The sequence below is a fragment of the Hemibagrus wyckioides genome, linkage group LG09 (genome assembly GCF_019097595.1).
Source record: "Hemibagrus wyckioides isolate EC202008001 linkage group LG09, SWU_Hwy_1.0, whole genome shotgun sequence".
Classification (NCBI taxonomy): Eukaryota; Metazoa; Chordata; class Actinopteri; order Siluriformes; family Bagridae; genus Hemibagrus; species Hemibagrus wyckioides.
This window is the reverse complement of record NC_080718.1, coordinates 8139607-8158334: the sequence shown is the minus strand read 5'-3', so window position 1 is coordinate 8158334 and position 18728 is coordinate 8139607. Positions and strand designations below refer to the sequence as shown.

General features: G+C 40.9%; 2 protein-coding genes and 1 long non-coding RNA gene across 8 annotated transcripts in view; 2 read left to right on the top strand and 1 right to left on the bottom strand.

The window, feature by feature from the left end:
- Window positions 1-13444, top strand: part of LOC131359749 (alpha-(1,6)-fucosyltransferase-like) — a 41343-nt gene extending 27899 nt beyond the window's left edge. For all 3 annotated transcript variants that reach the window (XM_058399832.1, XM_058399834.1, XM_058399833.1), the window contains 4 exons: window positions 615-861; window positions 4679-4855; window positions 11269-11419; window positions 11610-13444. In XM_058399832.1, the coding sequence (XP_058255815.1) occupies window positions 615-861; window positions 4679-4855; window positions 11269-11419; window positions 11610-11942 (908 nt within the window). In that variant the 3' untranslated portion in view covers window positions 11943-13444. The remainder of the gene's footprint in view (window positions 1-614; window positions 862-4678; window positions 4856-11268; window positions 11420-11609) is intronic.
- Window positions 885-16122, bottom strand: LOC131359751 (uncharacterized). 2 transcript variants are annotated; one of them, XR_009205809.1, is made up of 3 exons: window positions 16073-16122; window positions 1886-4443; window positions 885-1622 (listed from the first exon to the last, which is right to left on the bottom strand). It is a non-coding gene; the product is annotated as an uncharacterized LOC131359751 (long non-coding RNA). The 2 variants fall into 2 exon arrangements; XR_009205810.1 differs by lacking the exon at window positions 16073-16122 and having other exon boundaries at window positions 1886-4089; window positions 4317-4684.
- A 27-nt stretch (window positions 16123-16149) lies between these two features.
- LOC131359748 (ankyrin-3-like) overlaps window positions 16150-18728 on the top strand; it is an 89488-nt gene continuing 86909 nt past the window's right edge. For all 3 annotated transcript variants that reach the window (XM_058399831.1, XM_058399829.1, XM_058399830.1), the window contains exon 1: window positions 16150-16658. In XM_058399831.1, the coding sequence (XP_058255814.1) occupies window positions 16627-16658 (32 nt within the window). In that variant the 5' untranslated portion in view covers window positions 16150-16626. The remainder of the gene's footprint in view (window positions 16659-18728) is intronic.

The window sequence follows — 18728 nt, the reverse complement described above, 5'->3', positions numbered from 1 at the left end:
TGGGCATGAGCATTTAAGTATTTAAGCATTTGAGTCCCAAATACTAATTGGAAAGCTGGCCCATTACTATAAAGCTTTGTAAGAGAAAGCTGTAGCATTTTCTATTCAAGGTACCAACAAATAGCCTACACTTGAAAAATCAGAAAATACCAAGATTTTACTCAGGTCCTGTGGCATGAGACCATTCACAGCTTATTTGGTATTTATTTGATTAAGAGCAAATGCAGTGTCCACTTGAAATTGCGTGTGAGATCACTATATCAGGATGCTAATTTTTTCTCTAAAATTATTTTTTATTGTTCATATGTGGAGCTCCACAAATGCAGTGATTTGTTTCAGTTCTTTTCTCAATTCAGATCATGATTTAATTTACTTATTTGGATGTAATACAAGTACTATATGCAGAGATGTTTGTAAAACTGTACAGGGACCACAAATTCAGAAATAGTGCAGTAATAGGAAGATATTAGATGGGCCATGGACCTGTATATTAAACTAAAGCATACAATATGAGTAGCCAGAAGTTTGATTCAAAAATAAAATGGCTTTTGTTAGCCAGTATTTCCTGAATGCAGTCTTGAATTTCAGGATTGCCTGTAAATTTCTTTGTGCAGGTGAAAATAACGATCAGGCCGTGCAAGTGATTGAGTTGCCTATTGTGGATAGCCTCCATCCACGGCCCCCCTACCTGCCACTGGCTATTCCAGAGGATCTGTCTGAGCGTCTACAACGGCTGCATGGGGACCCCTCTGTCTGGTGGGTGTCTCAGTTTGTCAAATATCTGATCCGACCACAGGCTTGGCTTGAGAAGGAGATAAATGATGTGACCACCAAACTGGGCTTCAAACACCCCATCATAGGGTAAGAATGAAAGAACATTCTGATATTTTGATGGAACTTTATAATTTGAATTGTGGAAATAGATTAAACTTAACATTTTTGACCAGTCAAAACAAAAAAGAAAATCTCATTTTGTCATATGAATAGGCAGGTGAACAGTTTTTATTTACATGGTGCAGTGAAACAGTGAAATAGTTATGAAGTGTAGAGTCTAAAGTTCTGCTGCTGATTGATGTTGGCTCCACAGGGCATGTCTTTTTGACAGGGCATCGGCGAAGAGCCCTTTTGTCATGTTCAAGGTCAAAATGAATATGAAGGCAGTCTTTGCACGGCATCCACGTTGACTCCTTCTATTCGCTGCACCTTGTCCCAGCAGTGCTTTGGCCTGTCATCCTCTTTCTGCCCCCACCCAAATCCTGTTGGTTCCTTTGTAACCTGGTGAAACACAGTAGAAACCAAGTTAGTGGGTGTGTGTCTCACCTTTATTGTCAACCCTGCATTTTGTAGATGCTGAGCCATGCAGGCCTCAATGTTGTTGTCCTGAGTCAACTTTGAGAGCAGCAGGGGTCATGGAGGGGCAGCAGCCAGAGAGAGCCTCTTCAAAGCCACTAGTTCCTCCATGGTGAGGCAAAGGCTCTGGGTGAGCTCTTGGGAAATTGCCTGCTGCTAGAGGCTGGTTTCTTGTAGGTGCTTCAACATCTGATCCAGTAGAGCTATTCTGCCTTGTCACTCTGCTTATGCCTGCATTCTCCTCCAGTGAAGCACACTCTGGCAATGTGGGGCTGAGCACAGACACAAACAGAGGGCAAAAGGAAGGTAAATAGTGAGGTTTTATTTACATGGTACAGTGAAACAAAAGTGAAGCAGTTAGTGTAGAGCAGTGCTGGTAATGAGAGGAAGAGCTTCCACAAACAGCAGGAGAGCAGATGAAGCAGGACCCAGGTAACATGCCCAGCTGGAGCATGGAACGTTGTTGGAGTTCTACATGTAGAATCTGGAAAAATACAGACACCAGCATTAGCTTTCAGACAGAAAGACAGCATACCTCGCTGGCTGTGCCATGCCCTATTAGGCTCTCTCCTCTTCTCAGTGAAGGTGAATAGAGAGTGAGGTGGCTCGGATTGGACCGCCACACGCTGATCTTGCCCCACCTTGGAGCTCTAAGTGCGTCTGCTGTCCAAGGTGGTGGTGCTGAAGCGGAGCAGTGTTTCAGTTTTTGCTGATAGTAACATGGTCTCCCCTGTGTAATGTATACACTGATCAGCCATTACATTATGACCACCTGCCTAATATTTTGTTGGTCCCCTTTTGCTGCCAAAACAACCCTGACCTGTTGAGGCACTCCACTAGATCCCTGAAGGTGTGCTGTGATATCTGGCACCAAGATGTTAGCAGAAGATCCTTTAATTCCTGTAAGTTGCGAGGTGGGTCCTCCATGGATCAGACTTTTTTGTTTAGCGCATCCCACAGATTCTCGATTAGATTGAAATCTGGGAAATTTGGAGGCCAAGTCAATACCTCAAACTCTTTGTTGTGCTCATCAAACCATTCCTGAACCATTTTTGCTTTGTGGCACAGCACATTATCCTGCTGATAGAGGCCACAGCCATCGGGGAATGGTGCCACCAGCCATCTGGTGCCATATGTTCTCCTGGTAAACGATGCACATGCACCCATCCATCCACGTGATGTAGAAGAAAACGTGATTCATCAGACCAGGCCACCTTCTTCCACTGCTCCATGGTCCATTTCTCACATGCCCATTGTTGGTACTTTTGGTGGTGCACAGGGGTCAGCATGGGCACCCTGACTGGTCTCCGGCTATGCAGCCCCATATGCAACATACTGTGATGCACTGTCTATTTTGACACCTTTCTATCAGAACCAGCATTATCTTCTTTAGCAATTTGACTAACAGTGGCTCATCTGTTGCATTTGTACCACATGGGCCAGCCTTCACTCCCCCTTAGTTCCATTGAAAGAAACTCTTAATGCTTCATCATACCAAGATATTTTGGACATTTTCATGCTCCCAGCTTTGTGGGAACAGTTAAGGGATTGCCTCTCGTTCCAACATGACTACGCACCAGTGCACAAAGCAAGGTCCATAAAGACATGGATGAGCAAGTTTGGTGTGGAGAAACTTGACTGGCTTGCACATCAACCCAACAGAATGAATTAGGAATGAATTAGAGCAGAGACTGCGAGTCAGGCCTTCTTGTCCAACATGAGTGCCTGACCTCACAAATGTGCTTCTAGAGGGAGGGTCAAAAAGTCCCGTAAACACACTCCTGAACCTTGTGTAAAGCCTTCCCAGAAGAGTTGAAGCTGTTATAGCTGAAAAGGGCGGGCCAACTCTATATTAAACCCTACGGATTAAGAATGGGATATCATTCATGTTCATGTGCATATAAAGGCAGATGTACCAAAACATTTGGTAATATCTCACAACAGTTCCAGAGATGGATGAAAAAGTGCTATTTATTAAATTATAGTACTTATTTATTTATTAAATCCCAAGGTAAGGGTGAAGTGCTGGGCAAAGTTGTTATACCATGGAGTGCTACAACGTTGTATGCCTGCTGGTGATCCCTCTGGGCAGCCTCCCTGTGCTCCTGGACAATCTGAGCCACTCACTTAATCTGCTCTTGCATGTCTTGCACATGTTTGATGAGAGAGTGAAGCAGCAAGGGCTGCTCCTCCCAGGCTTCTCAGTCCAAGTCCAACAGTCCTTGAGGTTGTTGTCTCGTGGGGTGACTTTGCAGAGGGGGACAACCTCGGTGTACCTGGTGGTGTAATCCACGATCACCAGTTAATGGCAGCCTGATGAGGTCCATGCCAATTCTCTGAAAAAGGATGCAGATTTTGGGGAGTGGAAAGAGGGGCCCAGGAGGTGGCTGCTTTGGGGTAGTTCATTGGCACTGTGGGCATTGCTTTCAGAAGGCCCGCTAGGCCTTAGGAGGTCTTTCATGCTAGGCCATAGGAGTCAATGTTGCAGCTTTTCGAGGGCGTTGTGACCCCACAGGTATCTGCAGTGTGAATGGGCTTGGTGCATCAGGAGAAGTGTTTTGGTTTGCAGGACAACCAGGAGGTCACAGAGTTGGCCCTGCTGCTCCGTGTGGTAGTATAAGAGCTCATCACAGATGAAGTAGTCTGATGCTGGCCGCTTAGGTTGAGGACCTGCCTCCAGCAGTGCTATAGCCAGTTATCCTCCAGCTTGCACTCAAAGCTTCCCTCTCTGGTGACCTGCTGGAACACAAGAGAGACAGGGTTAGGGTGTGTGGGTGTCTCACCTGAACCATACAGGCCTTCCATGCCTATGTTGCTGCTGGTTTCCTTTGGTGTTGGGGTCTGTGCATTTGGTGGTGGGGTTGGTGTGAAAGGAGCGGCCAATGCACAACACCATCAGGGTCCCTTCTGGCTTTGCTGTTTTGTTCAAGATTGCCAGCCAGTGCAGTGTTAGGGTTTGTGATTACCTCTTCAGGAGTTGTCATAGCCTTGGGTGGGGTTGCTCTGTGTAGGGTGCAGCCAGTGAGCTAGGGCTTATCAGCATGAGAGGCTGCAGGAGGTTCTGGCTCAGTTGGCTCAACGGAGGTGACTTTTCTAAATAGATGGAGAGAGCAATTAGCATCATTCCATAAGAATTGTCTTCCATGACCCAGCCCAAAACACCCCACCCCACCCAACACACACACACAGTGTCACATAGTTTCTCAGTAAGGTCTGTATTGAATTATCCATTTATAGTTTCTCTTATCTATCTGTTCATTCATACACTCATTATGATTTCTACTAGAATTTTCAGCATATCCTAAGTCAGGGGTTTTGTCTTCTACAGAGTGCATGTGCGTAGAACAGATAAGGTGGGGACCGAAGCTGCATTCCATCCCATTGAAGAATACATGCTGCATGTAGAGGACCAGTACCAGAGGCTGGCACACCGCATGCACATCGACAAGAAACGTGTTTACCTGGCCACTGATGACCCTTCACTACTGCAGGAGGCTAAGTCTAAGTAAGTGTACAAATAGATATATTTTTTTGCCAACAAGAGAATTATCAAGATGATAAGATACTTCCTTTCACAAGCAATGCATTTCTAAAACCCCATGAAGATTTTTAATTCAGTGCCCAGTGTCTCAACTTCAGATTTTAGCATTAATATTGTAGCAACACACTAATTTTTCTCAAATTTTATTATTATTGTGTGTTGCTATAGCAAATTTAATACTTTTTTTGTTGTAAAGTAATTTGATGGTCATGTTTTAGTATACTACCGTTACATGTTGATGCATAAGTGTGATGTCTTGCTATTATTTCTGTGTGAGTATGTAAGCATGGTGGACACAATCAGTGTCTAAATACAAAAAAGCTAATAACAGAGGTTATAAAGTGTTGGCTTGTATTTGGAAAACACTGGCTGAGGAATGAGACTTCAGTTCAGTGAATTAATATAAAACTGTCAAGCTAAGCTAAGGTGTTTTGTTCTATTTTTGTGTGGAAATGGCGTGTGGGTGTGTGTTGTGCATGTGCTGAGGCCGAAACATGGCAGAAGGTAGATAAATTTTTCCAAGGATTATTTGGAAATTGTGTTTTTCTCCATTACTGGATGATAGCTATAGAGACATGTCTCTATAGCTATCATCCAGTAATGGAGAAAAACATATATATATACATATATACATAATATATATACATACACACACACAGGGCCATATATATATGTATATATATTACACCAATCAGGCATAACATTATGACCACCTAATATTGTTTTGGTCCCCTTTTTACTGCCAAAACAGCCATGACTCCACTAGGTCCCTGAAGGTGTGCTGTGGAACCTGGCACCAAGATGTTAGCAACAGATACTTTAAATCCTGTAAGTTGTGAGGTTGGGCCTCCTTGGACTTGTTTGTTAAGCACATCCCACAAATGCTTGATTGGATTGAGATTTGGGGAATTTGGAGGCCAATTCAACACCTCAAACTTGTTGTTGTGCTCATCAAACCATTCCTGAACCATTTTTGCTTTGTGGCACCGTGCATTATCCTGCTGAAAGAGGCAACAGCCATCAGGGAATACAATTTCCATGAAAGGGTGTACATGGTCTGCAACAATGCTTAGGTAGGTGGTATGTGTCAAAGTAACATCCACATGGATGGCAGGACCCACGATTTCCCAGCAGAACATTGCCCAAAGCATGACACAGCTTGCACCTGCTTGCCTTTTTCCCATAGTGCTTCCTGGTGTCATGTATTCTCCTGGTAAGCGAGGCACACACACCCGGGCATTCACGAGATTTAAAAGAAAACGTGATTCATCAGACTAGGCCACCTTTTTCCATTGCTCTACGGTCCAGTTCTGATGCTGATGTGCACAATTTCGGTGGTGCACCTGGGTCAGCATGGGCACCCTGACTGGTCTCCAGCTATGCAGCCCTATACGCAACAAACTGTGATGCACTGTGTATTCTGACACATTTCTATCAGAACCAGCATTAACTTCTTCAGCAATCAGTAGCTCATCTGTTGGATCGGACCACACAGGCCAGCCTTTGCTCCCCATGACCCTGTCGGCGGTTCACCACTATTCCTTCCTTGGACCACTTTTGATAGATACTGACCACTGTAGAGTGGGAACACCCCACAAGAGCTGTAGTTTTGGAGAAGCTCTAATCCAGTCGTCTAGCCATCACAATTTGGCTATTGTTAAACTCGTTCAAATCCTTAGGCTTGCCCATTTTTCCTGCTTCTAACACATCAACTTTTAGGACAAAATGTTCACTTGCTGTATAATATATCCCACCCACTAACAGGTGCCATGACACTTCACCTATTATTCACCTATTATAATGTTTTGCCTGATCGATGTGTGTGTGTATATGTGTATATATATATATATATAGGCCATTCAAGTTGGGGAAAAAGATCATTCTGGATGCCTATACTGATACAGCAACTCAAAATGGTACTCAGTAGTTCTGCATGCTTAAGAGGTGTTTATTGCATGTTACGTTTTGAGGGGTGAATAAAGACTTTTAATAGGCCTAATAGTCTGTAGGCCTGTCCTTAGACAACACCCCGATTATCCACTTGCGCATGTCTATCTCGTCATGTTAATTTCGCAAACATGTGTGCTGATAAAGGAACATCAGATAGTTTGCAAAGTGTTGCTGAGAAGAATCAAGAATTGGAACGGAAATGAAATGCTTTATCTTCTTTAAGAAATGCGATGATGTTGAGCGGCATGCTATAGTGTGTTTCTGCACCATCAAGCAACACCAGGGGTGTCGCTAAAGCTAATTTCAATCTAGTTTTATCCCGAATTTTGCCACTGGAGTGTAGAGGAATTAAGTAAATGTTGATCGTTTTAGTTGAGCACTGTTGCTGATTACTGTACGCAATTTTGACTGACAGCAATAATAAAAAAAAAAAGTCAGAAAACCCAACAATCTTATTATTCAGATAATAGCCTAACTTTTGATAAAAGTAGGCCAACAAATGTATGTTATGTCAAAAAGGAGGCCCACTGTCTTTGATTCTAAAAAAACCCTGACATATAGGGGTTTGAATATTATTCCATACCCAAGCCTTAAATAAAAATGAGCCTAAAGACAGATCTAAATAAAATATAAACTTTTAAAGTACTAAGACATTACAGTCTGAACATCATGGTTTTCTATACAACTAATGCAGTATATACACTATATTGCCAAAAGTATTCGCTCACCCATCCAAATAATCAGAATCAGGTGTTCCAATCACTTCCATGGCCACAGGTGTATAAAATCAAGCACCTAGGCATGCAGACTGTTTTTACAAACATTTGTGAAAGAATGGGTCGCTCTCAGGAGCTCAGTGAATTCCAGTGTGGAACTGTGATAGGATGCCACCTGTGCAACAAATCCAGTCGTGAAATTTCCTCGCTCCTAAATATTCCACAGTCAACTGTCAGCTGTATTATAAGAACGTGGAAGTGTTTGGGAACGACAGCAACTCAGCCACGAAGTGGTAGGCCACGTAAACTGACGGAGCGGGGTCAGCGGATGCTGAGGCGCATAGTGCGAAGAAGTCGCCAACTTTCTGCAGAGTCAACCGCTACAGACCTCCAAACTTCATGTGACCTTCAGATTAGCTCAAGAACAGTGCGCAGAGAGCTTCATGGAATGGGTTTCCATGGCCGAGCAGCTGCATCCAAGCCATACATCACCAAGTGCAATGCAAAGCGTCGGATGCAGTGGTGTAAAGCACACCGCCACTGGACTCTAGAGCAGTGGAGACGCGTTCTCTGGAGTGACGAATCGCGCTTCTCCATCTGGCAATCTGATGGACGAGTCTGGGTTTGGCGGTTGCCAGGAGAACGGTAATTGTCTGACTGCATTGTGCCAAGTGTAAAGTTTGGTGGAGGGGGATTATGGTGTGGGGTTGTTTTTCAGGAGCTGGGCTTGGCCCCTTAGTTCCAGTGAAAGGAACTCTGAATGCTTCAGCATACCAAGACATTTTGGACAATTCCATGCTCCCAACTTTGTGGGAACAGTTTGGAGCTGGCCCCTTCCTCTTCCAACATGACTGTGCACCAGTGCACAAAGCAAGGTCCATAAAGACATGGATGACAGAGTCTGGTGTGGATGAACTTGAATGGCCTGCACAGAGTCCTGACCTCAACCCGATAGAACACCTTTGGGATGAATTAGAGCAGAGACTGAGAGCCAGGCCTTCTCGTCCAACATCAGTGTGTGACCTCACAAATGCGCTTCTGGAAGAATGGTCAAAAATTCCCATAAACACACTCCTAAACCTTGTGGACCTTGTGGGCCTTCCCAGAAGAGTTGAAGCTGTTATAGCTGCAAAGGATGGGCTGACGTCATATTGAACCCTATGGATTAGGAATGGGATGTCACTTAAGTTCATATGCGAGTCAAGGCAGGTGAGCGAATACTTTTGGCAATATAGTGTAAGTTAAAATACATACATGGCTTAGGGGAACAATGGGCCAGAACAGACTCAATCATTTGGCTGTTCTGTCAGTTGAAAAAGGAATTCTCAGCATTATAAATACTAGTATGGTAATTGACCGTTTTGCTCAAGTCAAGTCTCAGAGATACTCTCTGATGATTCCACCCTTACACACAAGTTGTAAAAGAGATAATATTGCATGGCATACCTGTGTGAGAGAGAAAATGTAATGAATTTAATGAACTCCTTTTTAGTAGCAAGACTGTGAAATGATGGGAGGAGTCAGAAAATGAAATTTTCTAAAGTTGCACACTATTTGTTTTCATTTGTATTCATTTGTGTTTTCATTTGTAACAATATTACATAAAAATGTCCTTACAAAACATGTTATTCTTGCTTACCCTCTCTCCCTAATGTTTTCAAATCCTAGAAACACCCCTGAGCAACACCACAAATTAATTTAATCAATTAAATTTCAGCCACAGAGTGCAATACCACCAATGTTTTAGCATGAAAAAAAGCCATGCGAGAATTGCAACACACTCTCCCATCACAACGTCGTTGTTTTGTGCTTCTCTATATCCGGCAGCTTCTCCAAGACCAATGGAGATAACTGAAGCCATTACACATTTCATTGCAAAAGACATGGCGCAGATTAATACAGTTTCCATCACGGGGTTTAAAATACTCATAAACACAGGGATAAGAGATATGTCATCCTCTTCTGCAATTTTTTATTTAAAGAAAACAAAACAATGCAAAGCAATGTACAGTAATACCTTGACTTACGAATTTAATTCGTTCTGTGACCGAGCTCGTAACTCAATTTGCTCGTATATCAAATTAAATTTCTCCATTAAAATGAATTGAAATGCTATTAATCCGTTCCAGCCCCCCAAAAACCACACCAATTGTTTTTTTGTTACGTGTTTTTAAATAAGAAAAATGTACTTTATAAATAACAAATAATGTATAAAAAAATAATAATACACAATAAAAGAGAATGTAAAGAAATAAACAGCTTTACAAGAATTTATACATTCAGAATATAAATTATATCATTTAAATTTATCCCTAATGAGCAAGCCAAAGGCAACAGTGGCGAGGAAAAAGTCCCTAAGACGAAACCTTGAAAGGAACCAAACTCAGAAGAGAACTCATCCTCATCTGGGTGACAGTGAATTGTAAAGACACTGCTCAAAAATGAAGAGAACACTTAATCATCATAGTATAACACCAAAGTCACTTAAACTTCAGAGATATCAATCTGTCTAGTTAGGAAACATAAGTGATTGTGAATCGGTTTCATCTGCTTTTGTGCAAATGAAAGTGACAGGTGCACTGGAATGGCAACAGCAAGAAAGCCCCCAAAAGGGGGATAGTTTTGCAGGTGATGGTCACAGACAATTACACTACTAATTCTTTACTCCTAATTCTTTTTTCTAATTCTGACTGATTTGTCTCAAGTTTTGTGTTTTGTTAGGGTCTTTGTCACTGCTTGTATTATGAGACCTGACCATGAGACAGTACCTGCAACTCAATCAGGTTAGACAGGTAGTCTAGCCTCTCCTGGATGGCAAATCTGTACATGCTGTTGCAAGGTTTACAAGGAGAGATGGAAAGGGCTGTAGAAGGGTGAATGCACTGATACCACTGAATGGCCCTAATATTCTCCAGACATGAATCCAATTGAGAACATTTGGGGTGTTATGCACTGGAGCATCTGAAGCCACCAAATAGCACCACAGCTGTCCAGGGGCTCAATGATGCCCTGATCCAGGTCTGGGAGGAGATCCCCCAGGACACGATCTGCTATCTCATCAGGAGCATGCCCAGATGTTGTTGAGAGTGCATACAGGCACAGGGACTCTGATTTAAGCTATTAGCTGCCATGATGAAATTCATGCACATTGGTTCAGCCTATAATTGACATTTTTTACTTTTTTTGGTGTGACTTTGAATCGAACCCTCAATGGGTTGATGATTTTGGTTTCCATCGACCATTGTCACTTCATGTTCTCAAAGAATTAACAGTGTATATAAGTAAAAAATTTCAATTTTAATATTTTTATTAGTTCATCATAATCAAATGCTGTTTTGAGCAGAGTAATTTCCTTTCTGTAATGGAACACTATTTAAGTGCAGCTGTGTAACCAGGACATTTTAAGCAACTTCAATATAAGCATCAGCATAATTTCTAATTCATTATAGAAAAGGAAAACTGAAATTCTGATCCATCTCATATTCATATTTTGATTTTGATTTCAAACTAAAATATCTTCAGTGTACAGCAAAATGAATACATAATGCTCTTTATAATTATTTTTTTATTTTGTATTTTATTTTAGAAAATGTTTCATTTCTTTATTTATGTAAGGCATCTCTGCTTTACAGCTTTTCTTTGCATATGCCCAATAATTATGCCCAATAATTCTTATTTTTATATATACTGAATATCACTATTGTGCACCAGGTACCCAGATTATGAGTTTATCAGTGATAATTCCATCTCCTGGTCAGCTGGCTTGCACAACCGCTACACTGAGAACTCATTAAGAGGAGTTATCCTTGACATCCACTTCCTGTCCCAGACCAACTACTTGGTCTGCACCTTCTCCTCCCAGGTACTCAACTGTAGACATGTTTTTGTTAGTTTTGTTGAGTTCAAGTATAGGAATGAAGTATAGTTCCTAACATAGCATTTCCCTGAAATCTAATTTATAATTTTGTATCACATGCAGAAAGACAGGTTCTGACATTATAACTGTGGTGCATTGTTGTGTGAGGTAATTCTAACTTCTCTCACATGTAAAGGTGTGTCGTGTGGCCTATGAGATTATGCAGACGCTGCACCCGGATGCATCATCCTACTTCTATTCACTGGATGATATCTACTACTTTGGGGGGCAAAATGCACACAATCAAGTGGCTATTTATGCACATGAGCCCCACAGGCAAGGAGAAATTGTACTGGAACCTGAGGATGTTATTGGAGTGGCTGGCAACCACTGGGATGGCTACTCCAAAGGCATCAACCGCAAGACTGGTCGTACTGGCCTCTACCCCTCTTACAAGGTGAAGGAGAAAATTGAGACAGTGAAGTACCCCACTTACCAGGAAGCTGACAAACTGCTTAAGAAACAGTAGAGGGAAAGTTTTTTTTTTAATTTAAAGTATAATGAAGAAAGCCTGGACCACCTGGATGAAAATGCACTGTGTGTGTGTGTGTGTGTGTGTGTGTGTGTGTGTGTGAGAAAGAGAGCAAGCCATTGAATAAGTGCATGTGTGTCTGAACTTGGACCTGAAGAGGGCCATTCAAATTGTAAAAAAAACAATATATAAACTGGACTCACAGGATAAGCAAATATGCCTCTGCAGGAATTTTCCCTAAACCTCCAACTAAAATGAAGGCAACCACATTTGATTATTTCAGAAAAGATACTAAAAAACAAAAGAAAAAAGCAGCATTACATGCAGCTTAAAACAAGGAATCTTAAATTTGAACTCCCAACTTGAGTTTGAGCACTGTTTTCCTGTGATGTTTTTTCTACATTATGTAACTGACTACATTGGTACATTAGTCATACACCTCTCCTCCTCTGTTCTTATTCTCTGAACATTAATATGCCACTGCACACCCTCATCACAAGCTCTTAGTTTCCTTTGTTGTCCTGTGCTATGATTTTTAATAGTTATAGTCCATTATTTGTCAGAGTACGCCACCAGTCAAAAGTTTGGACACACCTTTTAATTCAATGTTTTTTGTTTAGGGATTTATTTTCTACATTCTAGAACAATACTGGAGATTTCAAAACTATGAAATAACACACATGGACTTAAGTAATCCATATGTAATGACAAAAAACAACAGTCAGTTGTTATTTTAAGACAAGAAGGTAAGGTGTTCTGGAATAGTTCTTGCAAGAACAGTATTGTCAAGTGCATTTGCATAACCCATCAAGCACCATGATGAAACTGGCTCACATGAAGACCATCCCAGTAAAGCAAGACCAAAACTTACCTCTGCTGCAGAGGAGAAGTTCATTTAGAGTTACCAGCCTCAGAAATCACCAATTAACAGCACCTCAGATTAGAGCCATTATGAAGGCTTTACAGAGCATCAGTAGCAGACATATCTCAATATCAACTGTTCAAAGGACATTATTGTGTATTTCGGCCGCCTTCAGCATTGTTTTACAATGTAGAAAGAAATAAACATCAGGAAAGACCATGGAATTAGAAGGTGTGTCCAAACTTTTGACTGGTAGTGTATCTCTGTATGTTTGTTCATGTGGAACCAAATAATGTGCCTAAGAATAATAGATGATGGAACACAATGCTACATGAAATTGATGCAAACTCCAGCGCCTTACAGAGGATTACACTCCTGACCTTCTGCTCCTTGTTGTTCATTATGTTTTCAAAAGATTCTTTAATGTTAATGTAATGTTCAAAAATAAAAAAAACACAGGAAAGAAAACTTAGGTAATTAGCGAAATTTATGACAATGCTAAGAAAGAATATAAGTGAGTATGATAATGAAATATCATTGTGGTAACATTTTAGTGTACTAGAGTGATTTAATATTTTATGTTTGTGTGAATATTGTCTTTTCTGAACCGATCGAATAAAATTGATCAGCCATTGTGTACCTTTGTGCATGTCTTTCGTTGACATTACTTTTTGGTTCACCAGGGTAAGGTCTAGTCATTTTATAAACTTCAAGTTGCTTTAAATGTATTTTAATAAAAGTCCAGCCCCTATTTGTGGACACAAAATGTCACTGCTGCCAAAATATCTGACTATAAATGCGCAATTAGAAATATACAATTTTAGTTTTATTCACAAGTGTAACGTCCGGGACCCCAGCCCTATGCGGGGCTCGAACCCAGACATCCGTGGTGTGGGTGCGCAGGTCAGCACACGGTGGAATGAGACCCATGCGCAGGATTCAGTGAAGCACTGCTTTTATTACGTTTAAGACACAACATAGGGAAACAAACGGAACACAAGACATGGCGTGGTTAACAAAACAAAACGAAAACAAAACCTAGATCTTAACTTGGACATAGAACTTAACAAAACCCAAACAGAAACCACGGTACAGGTAACAATCATGGACAAGGACACAAACACAAGGATCCCTATTTATAGGGGTAGACATGAGGGCTAATAGGATACAGGTGACACAATCAGGATTAGAACAATGGGAAGGGCGTAACAAAAGACACACAAAGAAGCAGGCTTCCAAGGTTCACCTGCCAGCGCCCTCTCTGGGCCTGGCAGGGAGCTGTCCAGCTGTTCCTGACAACAAGACACTTACAGTAAAGGTAACTGAAAATGAAATAATTACTACTAAATATTTTTTGCTAATTTCAGCTGCAATCCCAATGTTGTTAGGCATTTGAGTGGCATGGGCAATTTTTTTTCTTTTCCCTATAAAGCGAAGAGGAAAAGATAAATGAGAATTCTTCCCATTTCACACTTGTTTTAGGATAACTAAGGAAACCAAAACTTGTCAGCATCAGAAAGAAACTTTATTACAAAGGTAAACCTAAAACATAAAGGTGGATATTCTGTTCTCTATTTGGCAAATTCTAATTGGTCCTAGTCTAACTCTCTTTACCATCACTAAATATTTCCCCATCCCTTTAGCTTACCCATTTGCCTTTGATGTTATCTAAAGCAACCAAGGCTGATGAGACTGCATTAGATCAGGCTGGCCTAAGGGATGTCTCAACTTGTGAGTTCTGTCTGTAAATCTATTTTGTTTGGTCAGGTGACCAAACAAAGACATTTGTCTCCTGACTAAGTCATATGACAATAATTCTGTTCTCAATTCCATTCATTGCTTTCTTGAATGAAATTTGGTAGTCATTTATGATACATTATTTTGTTTGTTAGTTTGAGAAATTAGTTTTTGTAGTGCAAATGTCTGTGCCAATTTTTCTCGTGTACCTTCACCTAGACCCAGACATCAGGTTTTGGCAGATTCTCAAGCTTCACAAGCTTTTTTATTTGAAATGGTAAAAATTTGACAAAAGTTGAGTAGATTGCATCACTGGATATTACTGCCAGTCATTTGTCTTGTAAAAGATTTGTCAAATATTAAATGTTTATCTATTTTCTGCTTACTTCACCTTTGACAGTAAAAAACTGAAAGGTTGTGCTAGAATTCATGCCTCTGTGTAGACTGTATGCCTTTGATTTGATTGGTCATTGTGAACATTTTGACATTGATGAAGAGTGTTAGACAACAGAGGGAGCTCAGATCAGAAAGTCATTATCTTGCAAGTTGTACAATATATTTGCTGCACCAAAATAGGGTTGTTATTATTATGCATTTTGCTTTCACGAATTTTATTATGCACACCTCGGAAAATACACCAAGGTCTGGACTGAATTAATTTCTAAGTCTAAGATTTTATTTAAAGTGCTTGAAAAGAACAACTGAAAGTACCTGGACACTTTGACAACCCTTAATTATAATGATTTCTTTTGTAGTTGATTTCTTTTTGTACGTGTGAATGCGTAATTAATACATGAAATGCTTGCAATAGTACACAGACACAAAGTGCTTGAAAGTTGCACTCATTAGGGGCTCAAAACTCCTATAGGTCTGATCCTAGATCCACCCTTTTAGACACATGATAGGTTTATTTTGTACTTAATAGTTTTGAACAAAAAATGTATTCAAAGTATAAACAAAAACATGTTTAAAACTAGTTTGAACAGCTTGAAAATAGTATCCTATAAACACTAAACAGTATAAACACTAAATACTATAGCTGTCCACGCCGGAGTCATTAATTATGTGCCGTAAAAAAAAACAGCCCAAAATAAATAAGCGAACCAACAGTATTCATTTTCCTGTCGGCATGAAATCCGTGTTGTGCTACCTGAACACGGCCCTACTTTTATAGGTCAGCGGTTTCCAGTATTTTCGAGTGGACATAAAGGTCAATTTGCCTCGGACAGAATTCAGCAGAAATGTAAAAGATTATTCGATTATTCAAAATAGGACGTTTCGTGGCGCGGATATGACCGCACTATTGTGTGAGGTTTCCTACGCTTGTTTGTGTGAGTTTTGTCCATTGTACTGTATTGCGGCGTTTTAAAGAGAGCGCAGTAAGCTGCTCAGGAAATCCTCAAACGGGATGAGACTGCTGGGAAATTAGATCCGCTAATGCCAGTTGTATGTGCAGCATAATTCGACATAAATATGTGTCGTAATTTGTGTATAACTTATATACTGTGGTGTGAAGCCTGTAACCTACCTTGCGGAGAAGCAATAAGCGGTGAGCGAAAGGGAGGGGGAGTGCCGCAGAGAGAGAGAGAGAGAGAGAAAGAGAGGGAGAGAGAGAGAGGGAGAGAGAGAGAGGGTGGGCTTCTGTGATGCGGGAGAAAATTTCTGTACTGCTTTCATTACTGTTATGTACTGCCTTCAGCTTAGTATAGACTAGAGTTTATCATCGACTTGAAGCCAGCACGAAGGCTCACTGGAAACGGTACTACTACATGTTGGGAACATGCGCATCACAGGCCGTATGACTTTTGTTGCTACATCTAACTCTGCTGATCTCCATAACAATTGTTTAGCAACCTCAGGATGATGTATTGCAAAAGGACATGGTGGCGTTAAGACTACTATAAACGAAATAGTAGCTATGACTAGGACACCGGCAAGTCTCGATATTCCGTGTGCGTTCGGGTTTATGTCCCTGACTGTATAACTCATACTGATACCTCAGGTAACGATGAAGCGGATAAATATCTGCGGCCACAGGACCTGAAGAAGACGGGTGACCATTCACTGCCGCAGGAGGGCTACATGGAATTCAACACAGGAGCGCGATCTGCCAGGTAAACGCCTCCTACTGCTCCACACCTCCTCCTCCGCCTGATCCACACAAGAACTGACCGAATTAGACAGTAGAGAAGGGCCAAAAACCACACGAGTCCGGTGTTCACTGTAGGAATAAATAACAGGGGATAGCGCATGCATGACGCTGATTTGAAAAGTGCTGGGTTAAAAAAAGATTCTTTTTGCATGATTAATTATAAACCAAGTGAATTCTGAAGCATTTTTGAAGAGTTTTAACTCTTATGTATTCTGCAACATGAGTGTTTTTTTAATAAATCAAAAGCACTTTAGTTTAAACTAATGTTAAATCCAATCCGCGGTAACGCACTGCGGTCAAGCCATCTGTACTTGGGAAATGCCCGGGCGGTCAGCTCTACGATCTCCTGTACGGACTACGCGAGTGCGTATGCATTACGGTATACGGTAGCCCATTTGCGAGGGGATGTAGAACATGCCGTTTGATCTTTAGGCTTCATTAAACACACCCGCTATCTGATATTTGGAATATGCGTGCGCTTCATTAAAATCGGTCAAACTATAAGAAAGTATTAGCATGCATTTTTTTGTTCACCCTATTTCGAAAACGAAATGTGCAGAGATTCATCGAATTAAAAGTAATAAAGTTACCTCTGTGAAACTTTTAGGTCTGAGTCTTTATAATGCGGATTGCACGGAAATGTCTGTAATATTACGGTAAGTTAAATATATATTAAACGTCTATTAAATAATACTAAGCTAAATCACATAAACTCTCGCTTCAGGTACTCATGACCCAACTTTAACTACTTACACTGGTCCGCAAATTTTATGGAAAACGTTGTTTCCTCTACAATTTTTGGTGAAGCCAATAGATTTTTATATGCTGAACACAAATGTGTATTGGTAATTTCTCTATCATGTAGGGTTTTTAAGAAAACTGCATTAACACATTAACACTGTAATGTCTTCAGTATTGCATAGGTCCACCCTATGATATTGCTAGAAAGCAACATAGAGACAACTAGAATTGTTTTGCCACAGATTTTCGCTTATAGTCACTGTCTGAAGCTTCACGTATCAGTGTCCAACAATAGTCTCCCAGCATTGATGGACTCCACTTTCCCTGGTAGCGTTTCTCCGTCGTGGCAATGTCTTGGTGAAACCTCTCACCATGTTCATTACTGACGGCTCCGAGATTGGCTGGGAAGAAGTCCAAGTGTGAATGAAGAAAATGTATCTTCAGTGACATGTTGCAGTTCATCGACTTGTATGCCTGAAGCAGAGTTTCAACCAGTTCAACGTAGATTTGTGCCTTGTAGTTGCCCAAAAAGTTTGACACAACATTCTTGAAGGCAGTCCATGCAACACGTTCGGCACCCTGCAGAAGGTCATCAAAGTGACTATCCATCATCACCTCTCGGATTTGTGGGCCAACGAAAACGCCTTCGTTTATCTTTGCATCACTGATGCATGGAAACATTTGTTGCAAGTATGCAAACACTTCACTTTGTTTATTCATTGCCTTCACAAAATTTTTCATTAGTCCAAGTTTGATGTGCAGTGGCCGAAGAATTATGTTCCTCATATCAACCAGTGGGTCATGTGTTTTTTGTAAACACCTGTATTTCAAGCTTAACATAGCATAGGCATAGTCTGTTAGCTCCTTCTTAAACATGGCAAAGTGGCGCTGTGGTGTTCATAATTGCTCGTGTTCTGTAAAGAATAATAACACAGGGCTTTAGTGACTACTGAAACTTCTGAATAACAGTATGGTAGCTATCTTTGGTAACATGGGTTCTTTTGATGAGTGTCAAGCAGTTTAGCTTGTATAATTTGATTATTTTGTAGCAGCTAATACAATTTCTGAAGATACAGTGGTACCAACCTTTCTGAGCATGATGGGCTTGAAGACATTCACTCTGCCAAGCAACCTGGTTCAGCCAGAAAAACCTGGAGAGAAAAAATATTTTCAAGTTGTAGACACTCTCAAAGTACATTTCTACACCAGTGCCCTTGGTAATTAGAGAGATTTTAGTTTCACTGATGCAGTCAACTAGAAGGGTAAACTATGATGATGTTTGTGATGGTGC